At 46.4% G+C, this 24,799-nt stretch overlaps 4 protein-coding genes across 8 annotated transcripts; 1 reads left to right on the top strand and 3 right to left on the bottom strand.

Moving 5' to 3' along the window:
- Window positions 1,191–2,581, bottom strand: LOC8075156 (homeobox-leucine zipper protein HOX24). Its single transcript, XM_002452793.2, has 2 exons — window positions 2,049–2,581; window positions 1,191–1,923 (listed from the first exon to the last, which is right to left on the bottom strand). The coding sequence occupies exons 1-2, from the start codon at window positions 2,469–2,471 to the stop codon at window positions 1,594–1,596; spliced, it is 753 nt and encodes a 250-aa protein (XP_002452838.1). The 5' UTR covers window positions 2,472–2,581; the 3' UTR covers window positions 1,191–1,593.
- Window positions 4,891–10,457, bottom strand: LOC8078879 (embryogenesis-associated protein EMB8). Of its 4 annotated transcripts, none has more exons than XM_021460098.1 (9): window positions 9,943–10,455; window positions 9,219–9,347; window positions 8,169–8,300; window positions 7,730–7,872; window positions 7,536–7,633; window positions 7,344–7,458; window positions 6,829–6,882; window positions 5,293–5,626; window positions 4,891–5,198 (listed from the first exon to the last, which is right to left on the bottom strand). In XM_021460098.1, exons 1-8 carry the CDS (start codon window positions 10,378–10,380, stop codon window positions 5,602–5,604), a joined length of 1,134 nt encoding a protein of 377 aa, XP_021315773.1. In that variant the 5' UTR covers window positions 10,381–10,455; the 3' UTR covers window positions 4,891–5,198; window positions 5,293–5,601. The 4 variants fall into 4 exon arrangements, with proteins under 4 accessions (XP_021315773.1, XP_002452837.1, XP_021315772.1 ...); XM_002452792.2 differs by having other exon boundaries at window positions 7,344–7,438; window positions 9,943–10,450; XM_021460097.1 differs by lacking the exon at window positions 4,891–5,198 and adding an exon at window positions 5,727–6,049 and having other exon boundaries at window positions 5,486–5,626; window positions 9,943–10,457.
- On the top strand, window positions 13,309–19,821 carry LOC8075155 (ATP-dependent zinc metalloprotease FTSH 7, chloroplastic). Its single transcript, XM_002454515.2, has 13 exons — window positions 13,309–14,392; window positions 15,900–15,965; window positions 16,059–16,193; window positions 16,304–16,369; window positions 16,453–16,638; window positions 16,722–16,808; window positions 17,066–17,179; window positions 17,257–17,381; window positions 17,465–17,573; window positions 18,233–18,358; window positions 18,441–18,761; window positions 18,849–18,972; window positions 19,088–19,821. Exons 1-13 carry the CDS (start codon window positions 13,520–13,522, stop codon window positions 19,210–19,212), a joined length of 2,457 nt encoding a protein of 818 aa, XP_002454560.1. The 5' UTR covers window positions 13,309–13,519; the 3' UTR covers window positions 19,213–19,821.
- Window positions 20,020–21,200, bottom strand: LOC8075154 (cytochrome b5). Of its 2 annotated transcripts, none has more exons than XM_002452791.2 (4): window positions 21,074–21,200; window positions 20,869–20,968; window positions 20,611–20,677; window positions 20,020–20,526 (listed from the first exon to the last, which is right to left on the bottom strand). In XM_002452791.2, the coding sequence occupies exons 2-4, from the start codon at window positions 20,950–20,952 to the stop codon at window positions 20,255–20,257; spliced, it is 423 nt and encodes a 140-aa protein (XP_002452836.1). In that variant the 5' UTR covers window positions 20,953–20,968; window positions 21,074–21,200; the 3' UTR covers window positions 20,020–20,254. The 2 variants fall into 2 exon arrangements, with proteins under 2 accessions (XP_002452836.1, XP_021315730.1); XM_021460055.1 differs by having other exon boundaries at window positions 20,869–20,972; window positions 21,074–21,174.

Genomic DNA, 24,799 nt, shown 5'->3' with positions numbered 1-24,799 from the left:
GACAATTGCATTAGGATGTCTGTCTCTGAAAATAGGTATTAACAGAGATGGCCATTCTAAGGGCCCGTCCCTAAAACATCTTAAGATGTCTATCTCTAAAAATAGTTGCATGAAAAAGTAATTCATATTCTTTTTCATATAAGTTGAATGAAAGAAAATTTTATATCAAAATTATATTATCGACATGATCTACAACTTTATAATTGAGAAATATATATTTGAATATATTTAGAGTCCCAAAAATATTTTTTAAGCTAATAGATTTTGAAAATTTAAATTTTTTAAATGAGCTTAGATGTTGACATGATTTGCACCAAAGTTGTATTTATCAATAAAATACCTTTATAGTTGAAAAGTTTTTTCTTTGAAATTATTTAGAGTTCTAAATATGTGTTTTAAGTTCATAGATTTCGAAGTTCAAATTTTAGAATTTTTAAACAACCTTGAATGTTGACATGATTAATAACAAAGTTGTACTGATGATCAACCCACTGATCTACACGTTTGTTATTGATAAGTTTTTTACTCAAAATTGTTGGCATCTCAAACGAAAATATTTTAAATTTACATATTTAGGATCAATTTCTTTTTAGAAAAAATAATTAATCTTGGACGGAGCCACATCATCGTATACTTAGTCTAATATTCTGGCTCCCTCGAGTGGTGTTCTAGCAGAGTTTTGTCCCTACGTATCCTTTGCTTGTATACTTTGGTACGAAATGATACCCGGCCTATACCTATATACGTAGAGACTAGAGAGAGAGAGCGCTCGCGCGCTCCTAGCTAATAGTATAAGTGAGGTAACTACACCCAAAATTCGCCTACACGAGAGTTAATTATATTCCGCCGGAGCTCGTGTGGGAACATTTTGCGTACTTGTGATTCGGTTGGGCATCGCTTTCTCGTCCGGTGAGTCGTTTCCACCACCCACCTGGCCGCCGGGCCACCAATCCAGAACGTTCCTAATTCTCGACAGCTACCTTTTTCCTCCTCCGCCTCCGCCTCCGCCTTTGCGCCCCGCGCAACAGCACCGGGGTGAATGGACGACTGACACGACGACCGCATCCCCTTCCAAACGAGCAACCGGAAACAGGGATCATCTCCTGTGCGACAGAGACTCTGTCCCGGCCGGCCCCCCCGTCGACGGCGACGTACGACAACAGCATCCATCGATCGATCGAGTAACGTAGTGCAGCAACACAACAGCATGCGTAAATTAACCACGTGCGTGCGACACCATTGCCTCGGCTCTGATCGAATCACACCTCTCACGGACATGGATCCTAAGATGCACGGCGGCCGATCGAGAGGCCGACGAGGGATCGATCGTCCCCTCGCTCGAGCCCTGGTGTACAATGCGTGATGAAGCTTTCATGGTCCATCCATCGATCCCCCTCCAGCTGATTCCTGATCAATACACAGCTAGCTCTATCTCTATCTGTTTCCCGTCAGTCAATCTCTCCACGGATCAACTGAATCACCATGAATCCACCACACGTACACGTACACGTACACTGTGACGATACAGAAGAAGAGACATGAGAGATGATCGAGTACACGACTGCTGCTTCTTCCTCGCTCGTGGTCGTGGGTTCATGCCACCGCGTTCCACTCCAGCAGCGGCCATGTATCCCACAGGTCCGGAGTGGCGCACAAGGGATCGTGCAGGCCCTCGCCGTACGCGACGACGTGGTCGTAGTCGTAGCCGTAGCCGTACTCGGTCGCCGCCGAGTCCTCGGAGCCGGAGGCGTCTACTGCGGCCGGCGGCGTGGCACCATCGTCCTCCTGCACCAGCACCAGGCAGGTGGTGGTGGTGCTATTTAGGTTCCTCTTGCCGTCGTCCGCGGCGTCGTTGACCTCGCAGCTGCCGCTCTGGTCTTGCCGCTCGCTGACGCTCTGCAGCCTCCCCCTCAGCTCATCCACCTGGAAATCAACAATCGACAAGAAATCGATCGTCAGCGTATATTATTATCCATGTATAAGAATCGACCGATCTGGTGTTTGTTGATGACAGATCGACATGATGGGATTTACGGTACGGTATGTACCTGCTTGGCGAGCGCGAGCTTCTCCTCCCTGAGCGAGTCGACGCGGGCGTGGAGCGCGTCGTACCGCGCCCGGAGCGCGGCGTAGTCGTGCTCGAGCTGCTTGGATCGCCACCGCGCGCGCTTGTTCTGGAACCAGATGGCCACCTGCCGGGGCTGCAGGCCCAGCTCCCGCGCCAGCTCCGCCTTCTCCCGGGGCTCCAGCTTGGCGCGCCGCGCGTGGAACGTCGTCTCCAGCGAACGCACCTGCTCCTCCGTGAACCGCCGCTTCCTCTCCCCGCCGCCGCCGCCGGCTCCCCGCCCCGCCGCGCCCGCGTTGGGGTCCTGCTGGTCCCCCGCGGCCGCCACCATCAGCTGGTGCATGAGCTGTGCCGCCTCGTCGTACTGGTGCACCACCATGAACTGGCAGTCGTCGCCGCGCTCCATGTCCACCGTCCGTCCGGCCGGCCGTCCGTCGTCGTTGCTCGATCGCCAAAGCTGGCAGGTGGCTGTGTATGCGTAGTAGGCTAGTAGCAGTGGAGTGGAGCTCGGGACACGGCGGGGCAGCTCTTTATATATACCGGCGCTCGATCGGCGCACGGGTCCGGCCGGCGGGATGCGCACACGTGGCGCCACCCCACGCGACGGGAGAACATGTAGGCCCCGCGATGGCTTGGCGCCGCGTCCAGGTGTTGCGCATCCAGCTGGTCGCACTCGCACCCCCCCCCGGAATGGTTATCCGGCCGTCTTGAGAGTTGCGACGGCCGGGTCCGGCCCTGCCCTTACACGTGGTGCTCCCGCAGCGGCTGGAGTTTTCCATTGGCATGCATGGCGGGGACCCCGGGTGGGTGCCCGCAACAGAGCGGCTGGGACAGCGTCGACGTCGGCGGCGGGGAGCTTGTCCCGGACGGGACGCCGAGGTGGCGCGGCATTTGTCACGTTGCGTGAGCGCGGTGGCTCGCGTGGAAGGCTCCGGGGCTCCTGTCGTACTCCTCCTACTGCTGCTGCTGCTACTCATGCTACTACCGTCGTCTGGCCGGGTGAGGGGTCGCTGTTTTCCGTCGACCAGCCGGAGCTCGATCGATCGGTCGATGGAAGGAGCCAGCCAAGGCAGCACACGTCGTTGTTCAGTGTTCAGTTCCGAACGCATCACCTCCTCGGAACGTACGTTGAAAGTCAGATGAGCTTATCGGCGGCACGGTGTTTACGTGTCCCGCGAGAGAGCGAGCCCGCTCCGCCTCCGCGTCCAACAGATGGTCGGACACACTCGCGTGTGCGTGCTCGGCTTCACCTTCAGCGTGGTTCGGTTTCGGCGCGGTAGTCCTTGTAGCCTTGCTGCAGCTATATTGGACGTGAAGTCGATCGTCATCCGCTGTTCTTGTACGCGTGGCCTGCACTAATTCGACGGATTCGGAGTTGCATCGGTCACGCCTGGACTAAAACGGCAGCCAAATCTATAGTATAAACTGTACTCCGTAAGAACTAAGCCGAACGAGTTGCGCACGTCTAGCCCGAGGGGAAAAGAAACTATTGAGAGTTACTCCATCACAACGCGGATTAATAGCTCGACAACAACTGGTTGGTACACATGTCAGTCGCTCATGTGCTAGCTTTGCTTGTACACATTCATCGACGTGCAAGTTTATATATATATCGTCATCAAGAGGTTGATCCATTGTCAAGTATCGGCAAGTTCCGGTTCCGCCACGTGATCCGCGCACCGGTCAGCGCTGCTGGCTGCTGCACCTGAACTGGCTGCTCACTGCTCAGTCCTATGTTGAGTCATCGCTCACGTACTGCTTGCTCAATCAAGTAGTAAAATATACGAACGCACCTGCGGCTCTGCCCTTCGGAGCCACAAATTCGAAGCGACGCAAACGGCAAATCGCAGCCACACCCGGCCACCACCCAACGCGGTCCGTACCAATGAGTATCGTCTGCCCGAGTATATTCAAGTATTATAAGCGGGCGAGGAGAGCATAACAATGTCGTGTATAAATATTCAAGAAACCTACGATGCCTTCCGCGACCGAGCTTGCAGTCCCAGGGGCCGCGACGCCGACACCTGTGCCGTGTCCGAGGTCAGGACCCGGCGCCTGAGGATGACCTGTCGCCGATGACCCAATAGTTAACGCCGAGGATTTACTTAATTATACTCTCCGGTCCACTCGATTAAGTATCGGCGGCAACCGCCGGCCGGGCCCGCGGCGACGACGGCGACAGGCCGCGGCACGCGGCCGCGCGCGAGTGGCGCGGAGGCCGCGTCAACGTCGAGCGCGCGGTCCTCGTGGCGTGGGGGCCTGAACGGTGCGCTGCTGGTGCGCCCGTCGACGGCGGACAAGGAGCCCCCTAGCGGCGCGGCGCGGCGCGTGGACGGAGCTTTTCCTTGTCCCGCTCGGCTTTCGCCTGGCTTTCCTTTCCGTTTCTGCTTTTGGGTAAGTGCTTCGTTCCCCCATCGGCACTTCGCTGGGTACACGCACTTGGTCTGTCTGGAGGTGGAGGATCATAATCTGCTTGGTCATTGGGAGGAGGAGTGGCAAGTCGTACCACGTATCCTGCGATGCAAATCTCATGTAGAGTATGTTCGTTGCTTGCACGGTTGTGCACGCCGTCCATTGCCTTGGAGATCTAGTGTGCGTGCACCTGATAATATTATACAGGAAATGCAGTGGTCATTAACAGCCACGCTGGGAAGTGTGAAACAGTCCCATAAAAAAGTTCTGTATTATGGAAAATCTAAACATGGGTAGTACGAAATATTTAAGTCGTAGCATCTGTAAAAGAAATAGAATCATAGAACAGTATTTTATCAGATTGTCATGTTAATCCAAGATTATGTTTAGCAAATGAGATGTGTGTTAGCATGAGCACAAAAAAAACTCTTGGATGCTGCCAAAGATTAAGTTTGGCAATAAGATACAATTTTCGTTTTTTTTTTTTGCCCTGAAGGACATTGTCAAATTTACATGATGCACTCTTGTGCCCATCACCATCAACCCTGCATTTAATTCACACATCACATTACTGAAGGGCATGAGCCCTTACGGAGAATCCCTTTCAAACACCGGATGAAACACATCAGAAGGAACAATTGGACAACACATATTCATTAAGATCTCAGAACCTGACATCCTTCACATAGAAATCTTCTCGCACATGCGTAGACCACTAGACCTGCACAGGCAATGTCCCTGCTAAGGTTATAACGTATTGACGGAAGAACATCAAAATACAAAATTAGGCCCAAAATTAAGTTACAGGAACGTACCTCTAGACGAAGAACCATGTACCAAGCGCAGCAGCAGACCAGACAGATAAATGAACTACTAACTATTTCCATAAAACATATGTAACCCTGAGAAGGGAAAATATTACTATCTCTGGCCATGCACAGTTAGATGGGGTACTGATGCCTCTGAAACACCCTGTTGCTCATAGGATATGTTAATTTTTGTACTAGAGTCCTTCTCATTTTGGAGATATTCCAGATATTCCATCACTATTGGGTCTGTCCAAGGACATCCGAATGGAGCTTCGTCACCTGCTACCCATCCAAGATGGCCACCCTGTGGTGTTACTATAAGTAGACAGTTCTTATTTGCCTGAAACCATAGCGAATGTGACTTATTAGTCGATTTCTTGTTCTAAACTCTAAAGCACAATCAAACAAGGAACTAATTGAGTAATTGGGGTAACATTTACATTTATCAGCTTGAAATAATTTGTCCAATTTTGGCACACGTCTCTGGATATTCATCATGTTTGGTTGTTTTGATGTGAGCGGATGCTTGCCAAGCCAACTTTTAGCCATTGACCAGCACAAACATGGCTGTTTGGATCGAGCTCAATAATTGGCATGCCTACGTCTGGCTTCCCATGCAACACGCATATGTATGTTTTGGCCTGCCAACCCCATTGGCCAGGCGGAATACAAACATGCCCTTAGTCGCTCCACTTCTATTCAAGCTCAAATCACCAGATAGTATGTTTCTAATGCCTTTTTTCCCTCAAGCGACGCAGGAGAGCTGTATTGTCATTTCATTAAGATAGAAAATACAAGAGTACAAAGGGCTTGAGAAACAAAATCCAGCCTAAGTACAAATACACACAAACACTCAAAAAGACCCAAGACCCCAGCACATAGGATGCTGGAGGTAGCGACCAATGTTTATATTGCTTTCAACATAACTATTGCCCCCATAAAAATAAGTTGTTAACACAAGTATAATTTGGATGATTTAAACTTGCCACAATCGAAATGGACTTGTCCTAGGCCCAACATTTGGTTATGTTATTTATATTGACTTTCTCATGACATTATTTTGCTATGGTTAATCTACACTTAGAACATGACACCAAACCAAAGCCTATCATCTAATGTGTAATCAATGTATGTGTCGTTAATGAACTCCTAGTTTCAAGTTAAGATTCTCACTTTAGCCAAAGAGAAGCACAGGAACAGCACAATTAAGTAATTAACAAAACAAAAGGTACAAATATATGGGCGATACAGCTGCACAGTTTGAGGTATGCCTGCAATTTGTTGATTCAAATTAATTCAAGGGGCTAACTCATCAATTAGAGTGAAACAAAATATGTACTCCCTATGTTTCAAATTATAAGTCGTTTTGATTTTTCTAGATACATAGCTTTTGTTATGCACCTAGATACTACACTGTCGATACATAGCAAAAGCTAGAAAAGCCAAAACGACTTATAATTTGGAACAGATGGACTAGATCTTATGCAACATATCATCTCTGAGTCATTATTAGGTGAAAAAGGGGTGTACAATAGCAGATACCTTGATATCATCTCTAGGAATTCCCCTGGATGGTGCAATTGGGTCATTATCAGCCTGCACATAACTAAATTATGATTGAAGTTACAACAGAAACGACATGCTTTCACCTTCACAATATATGCACATAAACACACTAATCATTGAAACTGTTAAATCTCTTTTTTTTAAAAAAAAATACCATGCACGCTGCTTTGTAGAGTTTTATAGACAACTTTACCACAAAATGAACCAACTTTCTCAAGTAAGGGTTCTAAATATGCAAGACCTAAGCTAGTGTTAAAATATTTCCCCAGGTTTTATTCCAATGATAGAACCAAAAGGACATAAATTAATTGAACTTCCATATTCTTAATTCAAGTAGTTTAACAACTTTGGGTTAAAGTTCAGTCATAGTACTGAGTAATGCATGATCTAAAACAAAGAAATAATGCACCTCAGGCTCTTAAACTGTATATATTGTCCTAATGTCCTAGCTTCTAGTGAAGCACAGAGAACAGATAGAGTGAAAGTTTGACCTGTATGCACAGTAAGGGTATGCAAACATTCTTGATAGAATCCGAGCTGCTTGAATTTGAGTAATAATCATCCACTGACTTGAAACCAAACGAAACTGCAAACCATTGAAGTATCCTTTGGAATGTGGGGGTGCCAACAGGAAAACTATAGAAATTAGAGCTAGCACAGTTGGGTTAGAAGTTGCAGCAAACCTCGGGTTAGCCCCTCATCAAAATCTCTAACAGTTCTTGCATTCGCTGCCTTGGGTATATCATATTCACCCTCCAATCCTTCGAAAAGGAGAGCATGCCTAAATTTTGTTCAAATCCCTAAAGATCAGCTGTTAGAAATCATAAACGGGTACAAATGTCACTAAGAATTGATGAGAGGAGACAAAAACACATACTTCTTAAATATAGTCGTCAAAGCCCTAGCCAATGCTCTATCATAAACGTTGTTAAATCCTTTGTGGAAATCTTCATCTGCAATTACCAAATTAAAAGGATTGCACAAGGAGACTGCTCCAGATAGAGGGCATTTATCAGTTTCCTGAAAAAGAATATATATACATAAAGATAAGTTATGATCTGCAGGGGGGAATACATATTTGTGATCAACCATACATAGTTTTATGCAGGAAGATACAAAGAAGCGCCAGGGAACAACAGGAGGGGGAGGGGTGGTGTGTATGAAAGATCACTTGTTGCACCCAAAGAAAAATAGTGCATATATGAGTTAGCTACTAATCATTTTTCACCACAGAAAGATGAGTGGAACCGCAATCACATGAATGTGACAATACAAAGAATTATTGTAGACTGCTTATCACTGGGTGCAGAACTCACCTCGCCAAGGTAGCGCACAAGAATATTCGCTCCAAGAGACCAACCAGCAGCATAGACATTAGACTGGGGATAACGTCCTAAAATATGACCAATAACTTGGCGGAGATCCCCTGTAAATGAAGCAGAATAGAACTGCACATGACAGAAGATGCAAGTCAACGTATGTCCTAAAAAGAAGATGGTCTGCCACAGCTTCGGGCCTCAATTTCATTTGCTATCTTTATCTCTTTACTTATTGTGTACACTTTGTTAACCCCTAGGTTTCATCATCAAGGTTTATCCATTGAGTTCGATTCAAGGTCCCATGGTAAACGATGTTGGTTGGCAACATGCATATCATCAATTTATCGGTATGCTGTACTCATCAGGGTGAAGCATATAAATTTATGACAGCCAAGTCAGTTTAAGGACACAAGGTGGTCTATTTTACTAGGGCAGCAAGTAGCCACAAAATAAAACCAAAAAAACATTCAACATTGAGCAACAATGCAATTTATTGTTAATCATACACTTCAATATTCTTTAACCTTTTCCTACTTTCAGTTCAAAACTTCAATTCTGTCAAGTTTTACAGTAAAAGCCAGTTCACTCGCCATTTAGTCAGTTTCTGGCTACACCCTAAGTAGGAACAGTCATCAGCGAAAGAGTACACAGAAGCAATGATGTATATAGTGCATTTATCACACCAGATGCCAACATGAAAACATATATATATTTGGACAGTTTGCACATATGAACTGGGATGAGCCAACTTTTAGCCAGCACAGGAGATGCTCTAAGCTAGGAAGAGGTTCAGTTGTGTCCAGCTTACCAGAACAAAATGGGTGTGTCTACTGTTGCTGATAATTAACTTAAAGGGGGGCAGTGCACTTCTCAATGAATCAAACCATATAAGTGAGATCTTAGCACTTCTCCATGACAGGTATCAAAAGGGAAAATATGGTCCATTGTATAGCTTTGAAACTTTTAATGAGCTATTGAGCTATAGCCTATAGATAAGCTTTCAGTGCTAAACTGCTAATAAAAAATTGGAAAAAGTATTTGAAGTACCTTGGGTGTAGTCACAGGACTGTCTGCACATCCACGGCTATTAAACACCACAACACGCCATCCCTTGCTTCGAGCTCTCAAAAGCATATGCCTTACATATGTATCATCACTTCCACCTGTAAGACCAGGCTGAAAAGACATCACACTTACATTAGGCTATAAGCAAAACAAAAACGATAATGGAATTGAAAATTATTCGGTTCCACACCCTTTTGCTCTGTTTCAGGTGAAAGTTATTTTGGGGTCATTTAATTCCATTTGTATCTTATAGTGAATTTCAACTAGAACTCAATTCCAAACGATTATGAGAAATAGTATCCTCGTATCCTTGAAACTTGTGCGTTTTACATCATGCTGAAGAACAGAAGGGCTGAAACATGTTTGTGACTTGATCCTATTAGCATTTGGCATGGACGTTTAGTTCATCATCTGAATATGCTGAGACTACATAATGTAAACAGATTATGCAATTGGGACCAAACTCCTATTAACTCATAAACTCATAACAATGCTACATTTTCAGTTCCAGATTATACTACTACAGTACTGCAGCCTATTTCACTAAACGTAAACGTCCTAAACTTATGCAAACTATACCAGAACGGCTCCTGCCTTAATCACAGATATCATTGACCCTTAAAAGAGCACGCACTACGGCTCCTGCGTGTACAGTGCAGTCAGTGCTGCAACGCGCAACGACGCGAGCGGGTAAGGAGCATCGTACCAAGAGTATAAGCACCGGAGCATCCATCGGAAGCGCGCGGTCGTCGCCAGAGACCCAGTCGAGCGCGATGGCTCCGTCGTCAGGGGCGCGGAGGCACTCGCGCCGCAGCTTAACGGCGGGGAGCGACCGCGTGAACGCAGCGAAGATGGTCTCGACGTGTCGGTTGGACGCGAGTACGGGGAAGGCACGGTACGGGGCGCGGAGGCTGCTGAAGCCGGAGAGGAGGCCCCGGCGCGCCCCCGCGATCTCGAGGGTCGAGTGCGGGAGCGGGGCCGCCTGCGCCTCTTCCCCAGTGCCGGAACTGGGGCTTAGGGCGGAGGCGGATACCGCGGCGGAAGACATGGCAGCGGCGGGGAGGAGGGAGCGGAGGCGAGGGGCGAAGCCGAAGCGGCGGGTTGAAGCGAGGAATGGGGATGGCGTGGGGACGGCGGCGGCCATATCGGGTTCGTTTCCTCTGTGGCTCTGTTGGGTGTCCAGTTGTCCACTCGGCTTTGGACTCCTGCTTTCGAGGTCGAGCTGTCTGGCTCTCTCTTGTCACGTGTGTGGGACATGGAAGAGCCAAGTAGCATTGGTGGTGAACGCAGATTCGGGGCTTTCCTCAACTCAGGCCTTGTTTAGATACAAACTTTACAATATTCCTCATCACATCGAATCATGCGGTACATGCATGGAACATTAAATATAGATAAAAAAGATAACTAATTGCACCGTTTATCTTTAAATCACGAGACGAATCTTTTAAGTCTAGTTGCTCCATAATTAGATAATGTTTGTCAAATAAAAACGACAAAATCTAAAAAAATTTTGGATCTAAACAAGGCCTCAGTACCTCACCATGCCAAGCTAGGCTAGCCTCATCTCACTAGGGCGAGAGAGAAATTAGCTAGCCTGAGATAGCGAGGAACTCTTTAAACTCAAGCGAACTCTTTAAACTCAAGCTTTCCACTGCTACTAATGTCTTCGAAATCTAACAGTTTTTTAGTCGTTGTGCTCTAGATGTCGTCTTTACCTTTCTATCTTTGGGCTGATCTAGACGTGAGTTGTAATGTAGGTAACCCCAACGAACCTGTTACGCTGTGCTTTCTTAAAAGCAGAGTTGATTCTCTTTTAAAAAAAGATAGCAAGGAACATCCTTGCCAGCGCAGAAAATGAGGAAATCTGTTAGATCTAAACACTCGATCAGCTAGGTGCGCGATGAGTTAAAGGTGAGTTCGTTTGGCCTCACCAACAATGTTGGCTATGACAAGCTTATCGGGCGTGGCGAGCCAATTTGGCTCGCTTGAGTTATCAAAAAACTTATGACGTTTACTATACCTCTTTGAGCGGTAGCTTTGGTCTTATTACGCCCACTACTGATGACATAATGACCTTTGATATGGAGGATTATGAAAGTATGAATTGAGGATGGCTAATTGGCAGCTTTATGATGCAATGTGGCAAGAACATTGATTGAGAATCAGTAATTGGTAGCTATGATGCAGTGCCACACAAGATTGAAATGTGGAGAAAGAACAAGAGCATGGAGATGAAACTAGAAGAGTGGCACGACATATAGACAATAGAGACCAATGGGTTGATTAAAGCTCGTTTAGATGTAGATAACAAAATAGTTTGAGTACTTAATAAAAAAAAATACTTTGATAGTTATAGACCTGAACGACACCCAAGACAAGTACAAGTACCCAAAAAACATTTTTAGGGTTCGAGTATCTAGATGATACCATAAGTACATAGAAAATGCATGTTGAGCATTGTTTGCCTAAAAAAATTGTCATTTAGCTCATTTACACATTGTTTATACGTTGTGTGGTGGTATGCTATCTCCATTTAACCAACCGTTTGTCTCATTTAAATTAATATTTTTTGTTTAGCCTGATAATAGCTAAACAATAATTGATTGATTGTTTAATGTTAAACATTTAAAATATTGTTGGCTGATTTATTGTGAGAGAAAAACACTGCTAAATGACTGACAGATTCGGCTGATAAGCCCAAACAAACAAGGCGAGTCCAAAGATCTAAATGACACTATGAGACAAATATGCTCCAAGAAGCATGTCCAACTTGAAAGTCTTCACATCATAATGGCAATGGATCATCCATGGTCCACACAGGATCCTTCATTGTACCCCTATCAACAACACTAACACACACAAAATATTATAGCACAATAACCAGATGATCTAGTGACTTTGATTAACCGTTTTGGTGCCTTTGTCATAGAAGCAAACTAATGTTGAGACCTGATAAATCCATTATATATTGTTTCTTCATAATTTGATCATTGCTTTTATTTCTTCAACAATCTATTTTTGATCACAATTCACACTCAATGAACTGCCAAAAACTTCTCATTCGCGCAAAAGCTTTCATTGAGACGAAATCATATCCATTTCTATTTTCCCTTTTCGTTTACCATTTTGTTTGCCTTTTCTTGTATTCTAGATATGGCATTAATTTCATACAATCATTTATAATGAAACTAACCAAGCTCATCAAACTCATTAGTCATTTAATTGTTTTATAATTCAACCACCAAAGCAGACTAGGGGGGGCTAGATGAACTTTCTACGTTCACAGTAAACATTAAAAAAAGATCATAGAAGATTCACATAACTTCAAGATAGTCATAGATATATAGATAGATAGATAGATAGATAGATAGATAGATAGATAGATAGATAGATAGAGTATGATTTTAGAGGAAAAAAATCTAAAACTGATTTCATATGTTTTTCATGCTAAAACAAATTTGCTATAAATTTTCCAAGATTAACCATATTTTTTTTAAGTTGCAAAAAAAATTCTAGCTCCGATAACAACAAAATTGGCCACCGATCCAGCGTGACAAGAGAGGAGAGGTGTAGGCTAGGCCAACGGGCTCTAAGTTAAACAATCCACAGCCAAAATAAATCGATATTTTATTTTTGTTCGTTAGAGAAGATACTCCCAAATTCCGCAGCCGTCGTCCATTGTTTCTGTGGACATCGTGAGCTCGACGCCCTACGCCATCCGACGCGCCAAATATCTCGAGTGCCCAATCAAAATAAAAAAAATATCTCGAGTGCCCCACCTTCTGACAGACACTCCTTCTCTCACTGACATATCAGTGGGCCATAGCCCGTCCCCAGCAACTCCGTGCGATATCTCAAACCAAACGGATAAGCTCCGCCCGGCGCCCGCGCAAGCTGATATCATCAAGAAGCAGTCACTGACGGTGGGCCCTTAGACCTTTGTTAAAATCGTGGGTCCCATATGTCAGTTATCGTTTGCGAGAGTAGGTTTGGCAGAGGAGTATCCTTAACAACCGGGCTTGACGGCGTGATGATACTCAGCAAACGGCCGCCACCCCCTTCCCTTTCCCTCCATCCCTCTTCGTCTCGTATCGACCTCTTTCCTTCCTCTCTTCCTCATCTTCCTCTCCTCTCTCGTCTCCTCACCCCCCGCCCCACCCGCGAACCGATTCCTCAACGCGCACGTGCGCAGCAGCAGCGGCGGAGTCGGGCGAGCTCCGTGGTGTTGCTTCTCGCTCAACCCGCACGCTAGGACGTCTAGGGTTCGTGCCTTCCTCCTCCGTATGGCTTGCGCCGCCGCGGAAACCCTCGCCTCGTTCCCAATCGCATCCCCGTCCCGCTCGCTCCTACGCCCCTTCCCCCAGCGACCAGCCGCCGCCGCCGCTGCCGCCGGGAGAGGCGCAGCGTCGATCCGGATATCCGCCGTGCCGCCGCGGGGCCTCGGGCTCGCGCTCGTGCACCGCCGCGTGCGCCGCTGCCCGCCAGCGGCGCGCGCGAATGTCGAGCGCGACGGCGACGGCGCCTCCGGCAACGGCGAGCCGTCGTCCTCGTCCGGGGATGGCGGCGACCGCGACGCGGCTGCGGAGTCCGGGGGCGATACCACCAGCACGAGCACCACGAGCGCGGCCGCGACGCCGCCGCCGCCCTCGTCGAAGAGGGGCGAAAATAAGTGGCGGCGGAGGCTGATTAAGGGAGGCGGCGGCGTCGGGCGGTGGCTATGGGAGCCCATAGTCCAGGGGCGGGAGATGGGCTTCCTCCTGCTCCAGCTCGGCTTCGCCATATTTGCTCTACGCATGCTTCGGCCAGAGATCGCGTTGCCTGGTTCAGAGCCCCGCCCGCAGACCACCTACGTCAGTGTACCATACAGCGACTTCCTGGCGAGCATAGACAAGGACCAGGTGAAGAAGGTTGAGGTGGACGGGGTGCACATCATGTTCCGGCTCCGCCCAGAGGTTGAGTCCCAGGTCCGTGTGGTGCAGACACCAACACAGCGCGGAGCAGATGCTGTGGTTGATAACACTGGAGCTTCAAGGAGAATTGTATTCACGACGACTCGTCCAGTGGACATAAAGACACCGTACGAGAAGATGGTGGAAAACATGGTTGAATTTGGGTCACCAGACAAGAGGTCCGGCGGCATGCTCAATTCTGCCCTGGTAAGGCGCTTATGCTGAAACATATTTCTAATGCAAATGCAAAGTTTGTGGTTTGAAATTAATTTAGGAGTAGTACCAATTATAACAGATTAGTAATTTTAAAATTTGTATCTAAGCATGTAAAATGTCAGAGATTGGAACGTCAAAGATGCTCTAAGCATTGAAATTGATGGACGAACAATTGATAATGATATTTGATGAGTGAATCCAGTAGATCCACTTTGTGTGAGCGGTGTAAATGTACAGTGAGTCAGAATATTGTATATTATATGTTGAAATTCTTGCTCTGCAATGTTATATTTGTACTGACTAGAATCCAAGTGTTTTCAACAGATGCAACATGACCATATGGTCTGCTCTGTTTTATTTCTAGACTCAGGAAATAACATGTTTAGTTGATCATACTGTTGTAAGTAATGATTCAGCAATATGATATGATCCAGTGTTCGGATTGTAGATAAAGTGATGATTTATAATTCCTTGCACTTGCATATGTTAAAGTAAGATCTTGCTAGTACTTTAATACATAAAGTGCTCTAGAAAAATGTAGCATATTTTTATTTTGATTCTCTTTTGTATTAGCGTGTCTCAGCAGTTATTTTGTTGATTCTTCTGTGTCACATGTTTAGGTTTCTAATATGCATGACTCATGCAGGCATTTCTTTTTACACAAACATTAAGGCTTATACCCAAAATTCAAATTAGAAGCGATGAAGCACATCTTCGATTATTAAGGCTTATATCTACTTTCCCATGTGCCATCCTCATTGTGAACCCATCTTTGCTTCCAATGTGCAACTATGATTATACTATATTCAGTAGCCTTGTACCACGTTTTTGGACAGCTAGCCAAAAATGTATGGACATTAGAGGAAAGCTCACTTGTAGAGTAGATTCAACATTCTACAGTAACATATGGATGGTAGTTTTAGCATTTCCATGATCCTTGGAACTAAAAAGCAGAAAGAAGTTTGGAGTTTGATTGGCAGAAGCTAAAAAAAGCCAGGAAACTAAACTCCAGGTCTGATATTGGAGCTGCAAATAAAAATGCATGGGTCTTTGACCTAACATGGGACCACGGAAAGTTTAATTGGGAATTGAATGAGAATTTGATTGACATGAAAATTAGGCAACCGGACTCTCCTGGTTTTGAAACATGCAAACAAATTGCAAGAACTCTTCTTTAACCTAATGTCAGAACATGGAATCGTATTGCATGTGTAAATAGGATTTTGGTTCGTGTGAAACATTAAACTGAACTCACAAATTTGATTTGGAACCGACAAAATTAATGCATAGGTTTCCTGTAACCTTGTAGAGGAGATGGATTCTTAACTTCCTAATTGAGTATTGTAAATAGGAATTTGACAGGACTGAAATTCCAGTTTTTTCCCCCCCCATACATGCTTGCATACATCTATATATACATATACATGTGATTGTATTCTTTACATACAGACCCTCTTCAGTTGGTGCCTTTCACTCTAACTGCCATTACCTTCTGCAGGTAGCTCTTATTTATGTTGTATTGATTGCAGTAGTTTTGCAGCGGTTGCCAATAAGCTTTTCTCAGGTACTGATGCATGACCTCAATCAATTGGCAAGTGCATACTCTTCACTTAGTTTCATTTCATTTGTATGTATCTAATTTCTTATGCAAACTCAGAATTCAGCCGGTCAGTTGAGGAATAGGAAGAATTCAAATTCTGGTGGCACAAAAGTTTCCGAAAGTACAGATATAGTTACATTTGCTGATGTGGCTGGAGTAGATGAGGCAAAAGAAGAGCTGGAAGAAATCGTGGTATGGATCCTACATTTTTTTTGAATGTAATGGATCCTACAATTTGATAGTAGTACTTACAGCGATCAAATGAAGGGAAATAAGCTGGTCCATACATATTTTTTGTTCAGGAGTTCTTAAGGAACCCAGACAGATATATTCGTCTTGGTGCTCGCCCTCCTCGTGGTGTCTTATTGGTTGGTTCTGCAAATGCTTTTAGTAATGGCAACTACTGCTTGACAATTGTGTTTGTTACCATAATTTAATTCTTCATCTACAGGTGGGTCTTCCAGGGACTGGAAAGACACTTCTTGCAAAAGCCGTAGCAGGAGAAGCAGAAGTCCCATTCATAAGTTGCTCTGCTAGTGAATTTGTTGAGCTGTATGTAGGCATGGGCGCAGCTCGAGTACGTGACCTATTTGCTAGGGCCAAAAAGGAATCACCTTCAATTATTTTTATCGATGAGGTAACCTACAAATCTATGATACAATCTAGCTTCATGTACTGAATTGTATGATTAACCCCTTTCCGTCTGGCTTGTCTTTGAAGATTGATGCCGTTGCAAAAAGCCGTGATGGTCGATATCGCATTGTCAGTAATGATGAACGTGAGCAGACACTAAACCAATTGCTCACGGTAGGACAGTGCTCTTTCTCATTTTTTGTGTATTCACTAAATTAGCTGCATCGCAAGTTGAGACACAATTAAAGCTTCTACTTGTACCTTTATTGGCTGATAATTGATTTTGTGTTCTTGGTAAAACTTAAAAGGGATTTTTGCCACACACTACTTCACTACTAAGAATACTGCTTTATCATGCAATATTTTTTTCTGAGAAAGGGTAGAAATAGTATTATTATGGTTTAACTGTCTTAATTTTGGGTTCTCCCCAGGAAATGGATGGCTTTGACACCAACTCGGCTGTCATTGTACTGGGGGCAACAAATCGAGCTGATGTTTTGGATCCTGCCCTTAGGCGCCCTGGGAGATTTGACCGTGTAGTTATGGTTAGTTTCCCTTCTCAACAAGATATGGTGCTATTCTGTTCAAATTTTCTCAGATGTCATTAATGTCTAAATGACAGGTTGAAGCTCCTGATAGGTTTGGGAGAGAATCAATTCTAAAAGTTCATGTGAACAGAAGAGAGCTTCCACTGAGTAAAGATGTAAATCTAGCTGATATTGCTGCAATGACAACTGGTTTTACTGGGTAAAACTTATTCTACCAATTTCTTGATCTTGACATTGTAGAGATTTCAAATTGACATGTTAAATAATTTTTATACTATACAGAGCAGACCTTGCAAACTTGGTAAATGAAGCTGCTTTGTTGGCTGGGCGGTTAAATAAAGAAATGGTGGAAAAGATTGACTTCATCCGTGCGGTTGAGCGATCTATAGCAGTATGTTGTTTCCCCTTCTCATTTTTATTTTTAAATTGTTTTGTTTCTACCTGCTGTGTGGGCCAGTTTGGTTGGAGGCTGGAAAAAGGTTGCCTGGGCCAGGTATATATATCCCAGGTGTCCGATTTTGGACGCCTGGGTCCAGGATGTGTTGCCTGCCAGGCCTCCAAACTCGAACCAAACAGGCTGTTTATGGGTAGGGCAGGGGTTTGAGGGTTTCCTCGACCTGTCTGAGGTCTTCTTAATGCAATGCCTGGGGGCTGTCTTACCCCCTGAAGGTCGATTTTTTTTTTTTAATTTCAACCTAAAGGACTTTACTATGAAATTTGAAGTTTCCTATCCAGACTGTATTATGCGTAAGTGTAAGATGCAATTTTCTTGTTTCCTTATTTCTATGTTTATTTAACCATGCGATGCACAGAGCTTGCAACATCTTCACCATTTGTTAAAAAAACATTTCATGTATTTTTTCTTTCTTCTCCGCATATGGCATTTGATATGTTAGCATGTATATCTAATCATGGCCAGGAGTTTTTCTTTTTGAGGGTATATTTCTCTGTTGATGTCCTATCTTTTTTCTATATTCTATTCCAGTTGTCAGTCATGATAGTTCTTCGTGCTATTGTGCTGGAAGCTAATTGTGAACATTATATTATCAGGGGATAGAGAAAAAACATGCTAAATTGAAGGGTAATGAAAAAGCTGTTGTTGCACGGCATGAAGTTGGTCATGCACTTGTGGGGACTGCCGTAGCAAACCTTCTTCCTGGACAGCCACGTGTGGAGGTTTGAACTTAAGCAACTACTGATAGAACAGTTTGAGAAAAAAAAGATTTAATTTGACTTACTTTTTAATGCTGATTATCAGAAATTGAGTATATTGCCAAGATCAGGAGGTGCATTAGGCTTCACGTACACCCCTCCCACCACAGAGGATAGATATTTACTCTTTGTTGATGAACTACGTGGCCGTTTAGTAACACTTCTTGGTGGGAGGGCAGCAGAGGAAGTTGTTTTAGGAGGACGGGTTTCCACTGGTGCACTTGATGACATAAGACGTGCTACTGACATGGCCTACAAAGCTGTAGCAGAATATGGTCTTAATCAGCGCATCGGGCCAATATCACTTGCTACACTGTCAAATGGTGGGTTAGATGACTCTGGTGGCTCTCCATGGGGAAGAGATCAGGTTTGCCTCAAAACTTTTCCTGCACCTTCAAGAACTATTAACCTGCCATCTGCAAGCACTGAGCTCAAACTTCGAACCTAATGGCAGGGCCATCTAGTTGATCTTGTTCAGAGGGAAGTAAAAGTGCTTTTACAGTCGTCACTGGAAGTAGCTCTTTCAGTTATCCGTGCTAATCCTGCAGTTCTAGAAGGCCTCGGGGCATATTTAGAAGGTGATCTGCCCAATGATCTGGACGTCTTATGTTATGATTCTTTTATTTGCCTCATCAGGTAAACATAAATGTTTTATGTGTGGTGTGTAACTTCTTGTTTTCATGCGCTTTTCAGAGAACGAAAAGGTTGAAGGCGAGGAGCTTCAAGAGTGGCTAAAGTCGGTTGTTGCACCAAAAGAGTTGACCTCTTTTATCAGAGGACAGCAAGAGCAAGTTCTTCAGCTGGAAGCAAGCTCCTAGCATCAGGAGTAAACATTGGAATTAAAGTTAATTACATAACAAAACTAGCTCAACAATTAGAACATACCATGCGAGTTCCAAGATATGCAATGGAAACCTTCATACTGGGAACAGACCTGTGGCCATGTGGTGGGTTGTTTGACCTCCCACCCACTCGTGCTAAGACAAACTGGGTCTGGTAAGATAAACTGGGTCGGACACCCACACTTCGGTGAATCACGAGTTCGAGCCAGGAGAGTTTTCAGAAAAGGAAATCGACATGCCCGAGTGATGATGTAAATATCTATCATTGCAGTTCCTGGACCCTTGACTACAGAAAAGAAAAAAAAAAGGAATCCAGAGATGATTCATATTGAGCTGTAACATTGTAACATCAACCTCAGGAATATTTAAGTGATTCAGTTTCACATGTTGTTCATAGATTAAGTCGGTGTTACACATGTAAAAGATTCTTTTTTCTCCCTAGGTTCTTGTCCTCTCGCTATTGGAAGTTATTTTTCTCCTCTATTTACAATACAATCCTAGAAATGATCAATAGGATAATGCTTATACGGACTATGGTTCCTGTATTGATATACTTTTTGCAATATACATTGGGCTTCGAATCCATCATTTGTCGACATTCCCGGTAACGGAAGGTTTTCTGCCTCTTGCACATGGAGCATTGCGAATTGTTCTTCAGAATGGTGATTGCTTTTTGAAAGAATAGAAATGCGAGCCCTGAAGTGCTTGTTTCTGAAGGGTTTGAAGAAAGCCTGAATATATGAGTTGAAGAAAGCCTGAATATATGAGTTTCAGCACACAAGAGTAACAAACTTTACCAGGAACAAAATTCAACCATTATTATACGAAAGTAACGATACCACGAGCGGCTTAATTAATTAGCACTTTAGGATATACTTTGTCACAGTACGTCACACTCGCATCAACAACTGCTCCAGCTTTCAGATGCTTCCAAGAGGCCGCAGGCCCGCGGCACAGCGGAATCAACGACGGTATCACTCACACAGGCGGAATCAACGACGGTAGCTATCTATCTTGTCTACGCTGCCTTGGCCCTGCTATAGTTCTGCAGCGCGAAGGCCAGGGCCAGCAGCAGGACGGGCAGGGCGAGCTGCAGGAGCGTGGCCCAGGTGCCGGCGCTCGCCGTCGTGGTCTTCTCGGACCTGCTGGCGGCGTCCTTGGTGACGACGGCGTGGGTGAGCTTGGCCGGGATGGTAGCCGCGTCGACCTCGCCGACGCAGTACTGCGGCATCAGCTCCTTGGCGGAGTCGGTGTGGCCGATGTCCTCGAAATCGGCGGTGGCGTCCTTTCCTGCGCAAGACGAAGAAGACGGCGGCGGCGGCGGCGGTGAGTCGTGGAAAAATCATCGCCGTTCTGGAAACTGAAGATAGTTACCGACGCACGCCAGCAGGACCTCGTCGCCGCCCGGGTGCTCCTCCATGAACGGCGTGACGTCGTACACCTGAGGACAGCAGCAGCAAGGCCGCCGGCGCCGGGGACGTTAGACAAGACACGGTCGATCGGTCAAACCAGGAAGAAGACACACGCTTTGCTCCTTGATTTGCTCGATCGGATAAAATTGTCGACGATGGAGATTTGCATCGGAGTCGTCGGTAACGAGGATCAATTGTTAGGTAAGTAGCATATACGTACCTTGCCGGCGATGATGAGCCAGCAATCCTTGCGATCGCTGTGCTTCCTCACCTCCTCGAACGAGTAAACCTTGCCTCCCGCCATGGCGACCTTGCTTCACCTTCCGGAGACGAGGATCCAACGGAAACAGATGAAGAAGAAACCACTCTATTCAGAAACTCTTTTTGTGATTTTGGGTGTATATATAGTGAGCGAGGACACTTACAGGCTCACAGGTCGAGCAGCAGGGCGCGCCTCAAGGGATGATGACTCTGCTGTAGCTATACCACCGTTTGGCCGGTTGATCCCGTGTGCCCGGCTCCTGCACCGGCCGCTGCTGCTGACTAAATATAGCCATTGCGGCGCGGCCGTCTCACGTTTGTTGACCTGGCGCCGTGGCAGGTCTCTCGGTTCCACTCGGTGCCTCACACGTGTCATGACATTTTGGGTTGCAGAAGGTAGAGAGACGTTTGAGATTATTTGTTAAATCTACCAACCATTTAACTGTTTTTTCTCTCTCATAATATAAATCAGCGAATAATCTTTTTAGCTGGGAGCAGATCGAGATGCTGTTGCTGCCGCCGCCTCGTTGTGGCTCATTCTCTTAGTATTTTCTTTTCACTTGTCCTACTCTAAAATCCGGATTAATTCACTGATACGAGTTCTAGGTTGATAACACGCAGAGAGGAAAAAAAATTTGGCATGGAGCATGGTGCCGTACAAGGGACGGCTCACGAGGTCGGTGAAAAAAAAAAGCAGCGAAAAGTCGTTCGAACTGGGACGGTAAATTCCCCGCATTGTCAATACAACAACTCGAACATACATCATGTTTAATTTGTTGACTGTTGACCGATCATTGCCTGACGTGACAAAACGTGACTCCCGGCTTTGTTTGTTTGGGGAGATAAAAGAGAGACATAGGAGGGCCGGCCCCCAGTTTCATCACTCTCACGGTCTTCGTCTTGTCTCGGTCTCGGTCTGGCACGAGATGTCTCCACGGACGAGCATGGCGCGGACAACGACACGACGGCCGGCACCGTCCCGTCTTCGTCGTCTCGTCGAAGTTGTAACACACACGCCGCGGCAATGGTGGATGGCATCGGCACGCCAGCCACGAGAATCAGCACTTCTGCCTGCCTTGACAGTTGACAGCGCCCGCCCCCGGTCGGTCGGCGGGAGTCGTCGGGGAAATGCTGGGGCAATGCCACAAAAGGAGCCGGGGAAATGCACCGGAAAACATAGCTCGCCTTGTGTACCACCGCGGCGCAAAACCAGGGGCGAGACCGCAGTTTGCACGAACAAGGGGAGGGGCGAGAGCGAGATTGATTTGGGCAGGCTGCCTGCAAAGCAACAAGCCAAGTGCACGGGGGAAATTAAGGCCCTAGTTTCTCACTAAAAAATTTTCATCCATCCCATCGAATATTTGAACAGATATATAAAATATTAAATATAGATAAAAAAATAAATTAATTACACAGTTTGGTTGAAAATCGCGAGACGAATCTTTTAAGCCTAGTTAGTTCATGATTAGCCTTAAGTGCTACAGTAACCCACATATGCTAATGACAGATTAATTATGCTTAATAGATTTGTCTTGCAGTTTTCAGACGAGCTATGTAATTTGTTTTTTTATTAGTTTCTAAAAACCCTTTCCGACACCCTTCCAACACATCGAATGTGACACCTAAAATTTTTCCATCTCTAATCTAAACAGGGCTAAAACATATGGACATCAGACGGCGGGCTCTGCTAAGATTTTTTTTCTTCTTCTGCTTTTTCTCAATCACGTAAAAGGTTTGCGCGTATTTTCATTAAGAGGGAAGGTTTGAATACAGCGAAGCAGTTTACATATGCAAGATCACTCCTCCTCGCTTCTTACTTTAGTCTAGCCTATTCTCTGAACTAGACGCCCCAGACTCTTGGCTCCTGCGAAGATCCATAGCTCGGCCTGTTGCTTGATCGTGTCCTTGACCGCGCTGAGGTGTGTGCTTGCCCCCCGGAAGCATCTAGCGTTCCGTTCCTTCCATAGCTCCCAGGCGATCAGTACGAAAAGGGAGTCTGCTCCTCCAGCGTACTTCGATGGCCATAAGCCTCGCCAAGTCTCCCACCAGTCGACAATGGCCCCTGCAGGCTGCTCCTGAATGTGGCATCCCAGTGCTGCCGCAACTTCGACCCATAGTTGCCGAGCAAATGGACACTCAACGATGATGTGGTCTATTGTTTCATCCTGTTGATCGCAGAGGTAGCAGGCGCTGTGCACGTCCAGTCCATGGCGCCGTCGTCGGTCCGCCGTCCATTGTCGTCGCCTAATTGCTAGCCAGAGGAATAACTTGACTCGTAATGGCGCCCAAACTTCCCAGACGCGAACGCAGCCCGGTATGGGATGAGAATCAAGGTGCAGCGCCCGGTAGGCTGACTGGACGGTGAAGCCGCCATCCGAGGTCCAGACGCGAACGCAGCCCGGTATGGGATGAGAATCAAGGTGCAGCGCCCGGTAGGCTGACTGGACGGTGAAGCCGCCATCCGAGGTCCAGCGCCAGATCATCCGGTCCTGGTTTGCGTTGAGGGTGATTCCATTGACCGCGTGCCACAAGCACAGGTACTCAACTGTCGCTGGTGCCGTCACACCACCGCCGATGGTGCGTACCCAGTGCCGATCCGGCAACGCCTCAGCGACTGTGAGTCGGTTGGCGATCCGCTTGGGGACGAATTTCAAGAGCGTTGGCGCCAACGTCCTGATCGACACACCGTCAATCCAGCTGTCGAGCCAGAACAGCGTCCCACGTCCGTTCCCGACGATGGTTCTTGTTGACGCTCTGAAGAAGTCCCGTGCCTCGACGGATTGCTTCAGTGGCAGCTCTGACCACGCCCGCGATGTGTCCGTGCTCTGGAGCCATAGCCACTTCGCCTCAAATGCCATATTGACCAATTTGAAGTCTGGAATGCCCAGCCCACCGAGCTCCTTCGGCCGAGTGCATGTCTTCCAGGCAACCATACATCTGCCTCGCACATCTCCATCTTTCCCACACCAGAGGAATCGCCGGCAGACCGCATCGATCTCTGCTCGCGCCCAGGGCGGTAAACCGTCAGCCATCATGCAGTAAATGGGTATGGCTGCGAGGACTGATTTTACCCAGATCAAGCGCCCGCTCTTGGCCATAAGGGCTCCCTGCAGGCGGGCAACCGGCAAGCGACAGCGTCGATCGTGCGTCGCACTTCGGTTTTGGGAAGCTTTGCTGTGCTTAAGGGCAATCCCAGGTAGCGGATGGGGAATGGCGCAACCTGACATCCAAGGATCAGTTGCAGGTCGGCGATGGTCTCTTCTGCCCCGTAAATGTTCGTAATCGAACACTTCGCCAGATTGGTTTTGAGGCCCGAGACCTCCTCGAAGATTCGCAGCAAGCCCTTGATGGCCGCAGCTTCATCAGCGTTCGGGTACGCGAAAAGGATGACGTCGTCCGCGTACATGCTGCACTGGAATCTGATTCCATCGTTGTCAAGGCTCCTAAGTACACCGTCTTCTCTGGCCGCGGCGAACAGGCGACCAAGTACTTCCATGGCGCAGATGAACAGCAGGGGGAGAGGGAGTCTCCCTGGCGCACGCCACGCCGATGACGAATTCGTTTGCCTTGTTGTCCGTTCATCAGGATGTTGGAGGACGCCGTGGTTAGAAGTGTGGTAATCCATCGCCTCCAGCGCACCCCGAAACCCATTGCCTGCCGTACGTCCAGTAGAAATGGCCACAGGACAGTGTCGAACGCTTTGGCTACATCTAGCTTCAATAGTATCTTGGGTCTCTTCTTCTTCCGCAGCATGAGAACAGCCCTCTGAATGTATTTGAAGTTGTCATGTATGGACCTGCCACGGATAAAGGCGTTTTGCTCGAATGATATAAGTGTGTGCATTTTTGGAGCAAGCCGAAGCGCCAAGATCTTCGATACGAGTTTGGCGA

This window comes from Sorghum bicolor, chromosome 4 (assembly GCF_000003195.3).
Source record: "Sorghum bicolor cultivar BTx623 chromosome 4, Sorghum_bicolor_NCBIv3, whole genome shotgun sequence".
NCBI classification, from domain to species: domain Eukaryota; kingdom Viridiplantae; phylum Streptophyta; class Magnoliopsida; order Poales; family Poaceae; genus Sorghum; species Sorghum bicolor.
Note: the sequence above shows the minus strand (reverse complement) of the source record. Positions and strands in the feature narration are given on the sequence as shown.

Coding starts and splice junctions, on each gene's coding strand:
- LOC8075156 (XM_002452793.2), bottom strand. CDS start 2,471: ATGGAGCGCGGCGACGACTGCCAGTTCATGGTGGTGCACCAGTACGAC. Junction 1,924..2,048: donor AGCTCGCGCTCGCCAAGCAG/GTACATACCGTA, acceptor GTTGATTTCCAG/GTGGATGAGCTGAGGGGGAG.
- LOC8078879 (XM_002452792.2), bottom strand. CDS start 10,380: ATGGCCGCCGCCGTCCCCACGCCATCCCCATTCCTCGCTTCAACCCGC. Junction 9,348..9,942: donor CTCCGGTGCTTATACTCTTG/GTACGATGCTCC, acceptor ATGTCTTTTCAG/CCTGGTCTTACAGGTGGAAG. Junction 7,873..8,168: donor TTGTGCGCTACCTTGGCGAG/GTGAGTTCTGCA, acceptor ATTCTTTTTCAG/GAAACTGATAAATGCCCTCT.
- LOC8075155 (XM_002454515.2), top strand. CDS start 13,520: ATGGCTTGCGCCGCCGCGGAAACCCTCGCCTCGTTCCCAATCGCATCC. Junction 16,639..16,721: donor CAATTATTTTTATCGATGAG/GTAACCTACAAA, acceptor TTGTCTTTGAAG/ATTGATGCCGTTGCAAAAAG. Junction 17,382..17,464: donor ATGACAACTGGTTTTACTGG/GTAAAACTTATT, acceptor TATACTATACAG/AGCAGACCTTGCAAACTTGG.
- LOC8075154 (XM_002452791.2), bottom strand. CDS start 20,952: ATGGCGGGAGGCAAGGTTTACTCGTTCGAGGAGGTGAGGAAGCACAGC. Junction 20,678..20,868: donor GGCTCATCATCGCCGGCAAG/GTACGTATATGC, acceptor TGCTGTCCTCAG/GTGTACGACGTCACGCCGTT. Junction 20,527..20,610: donor GGTCCTGCTGGCGTGCGTCG/GTAACTATCTTC, acceptor CGTCTTGCGCAG/GAAAGGACGCCACCGCCGAT.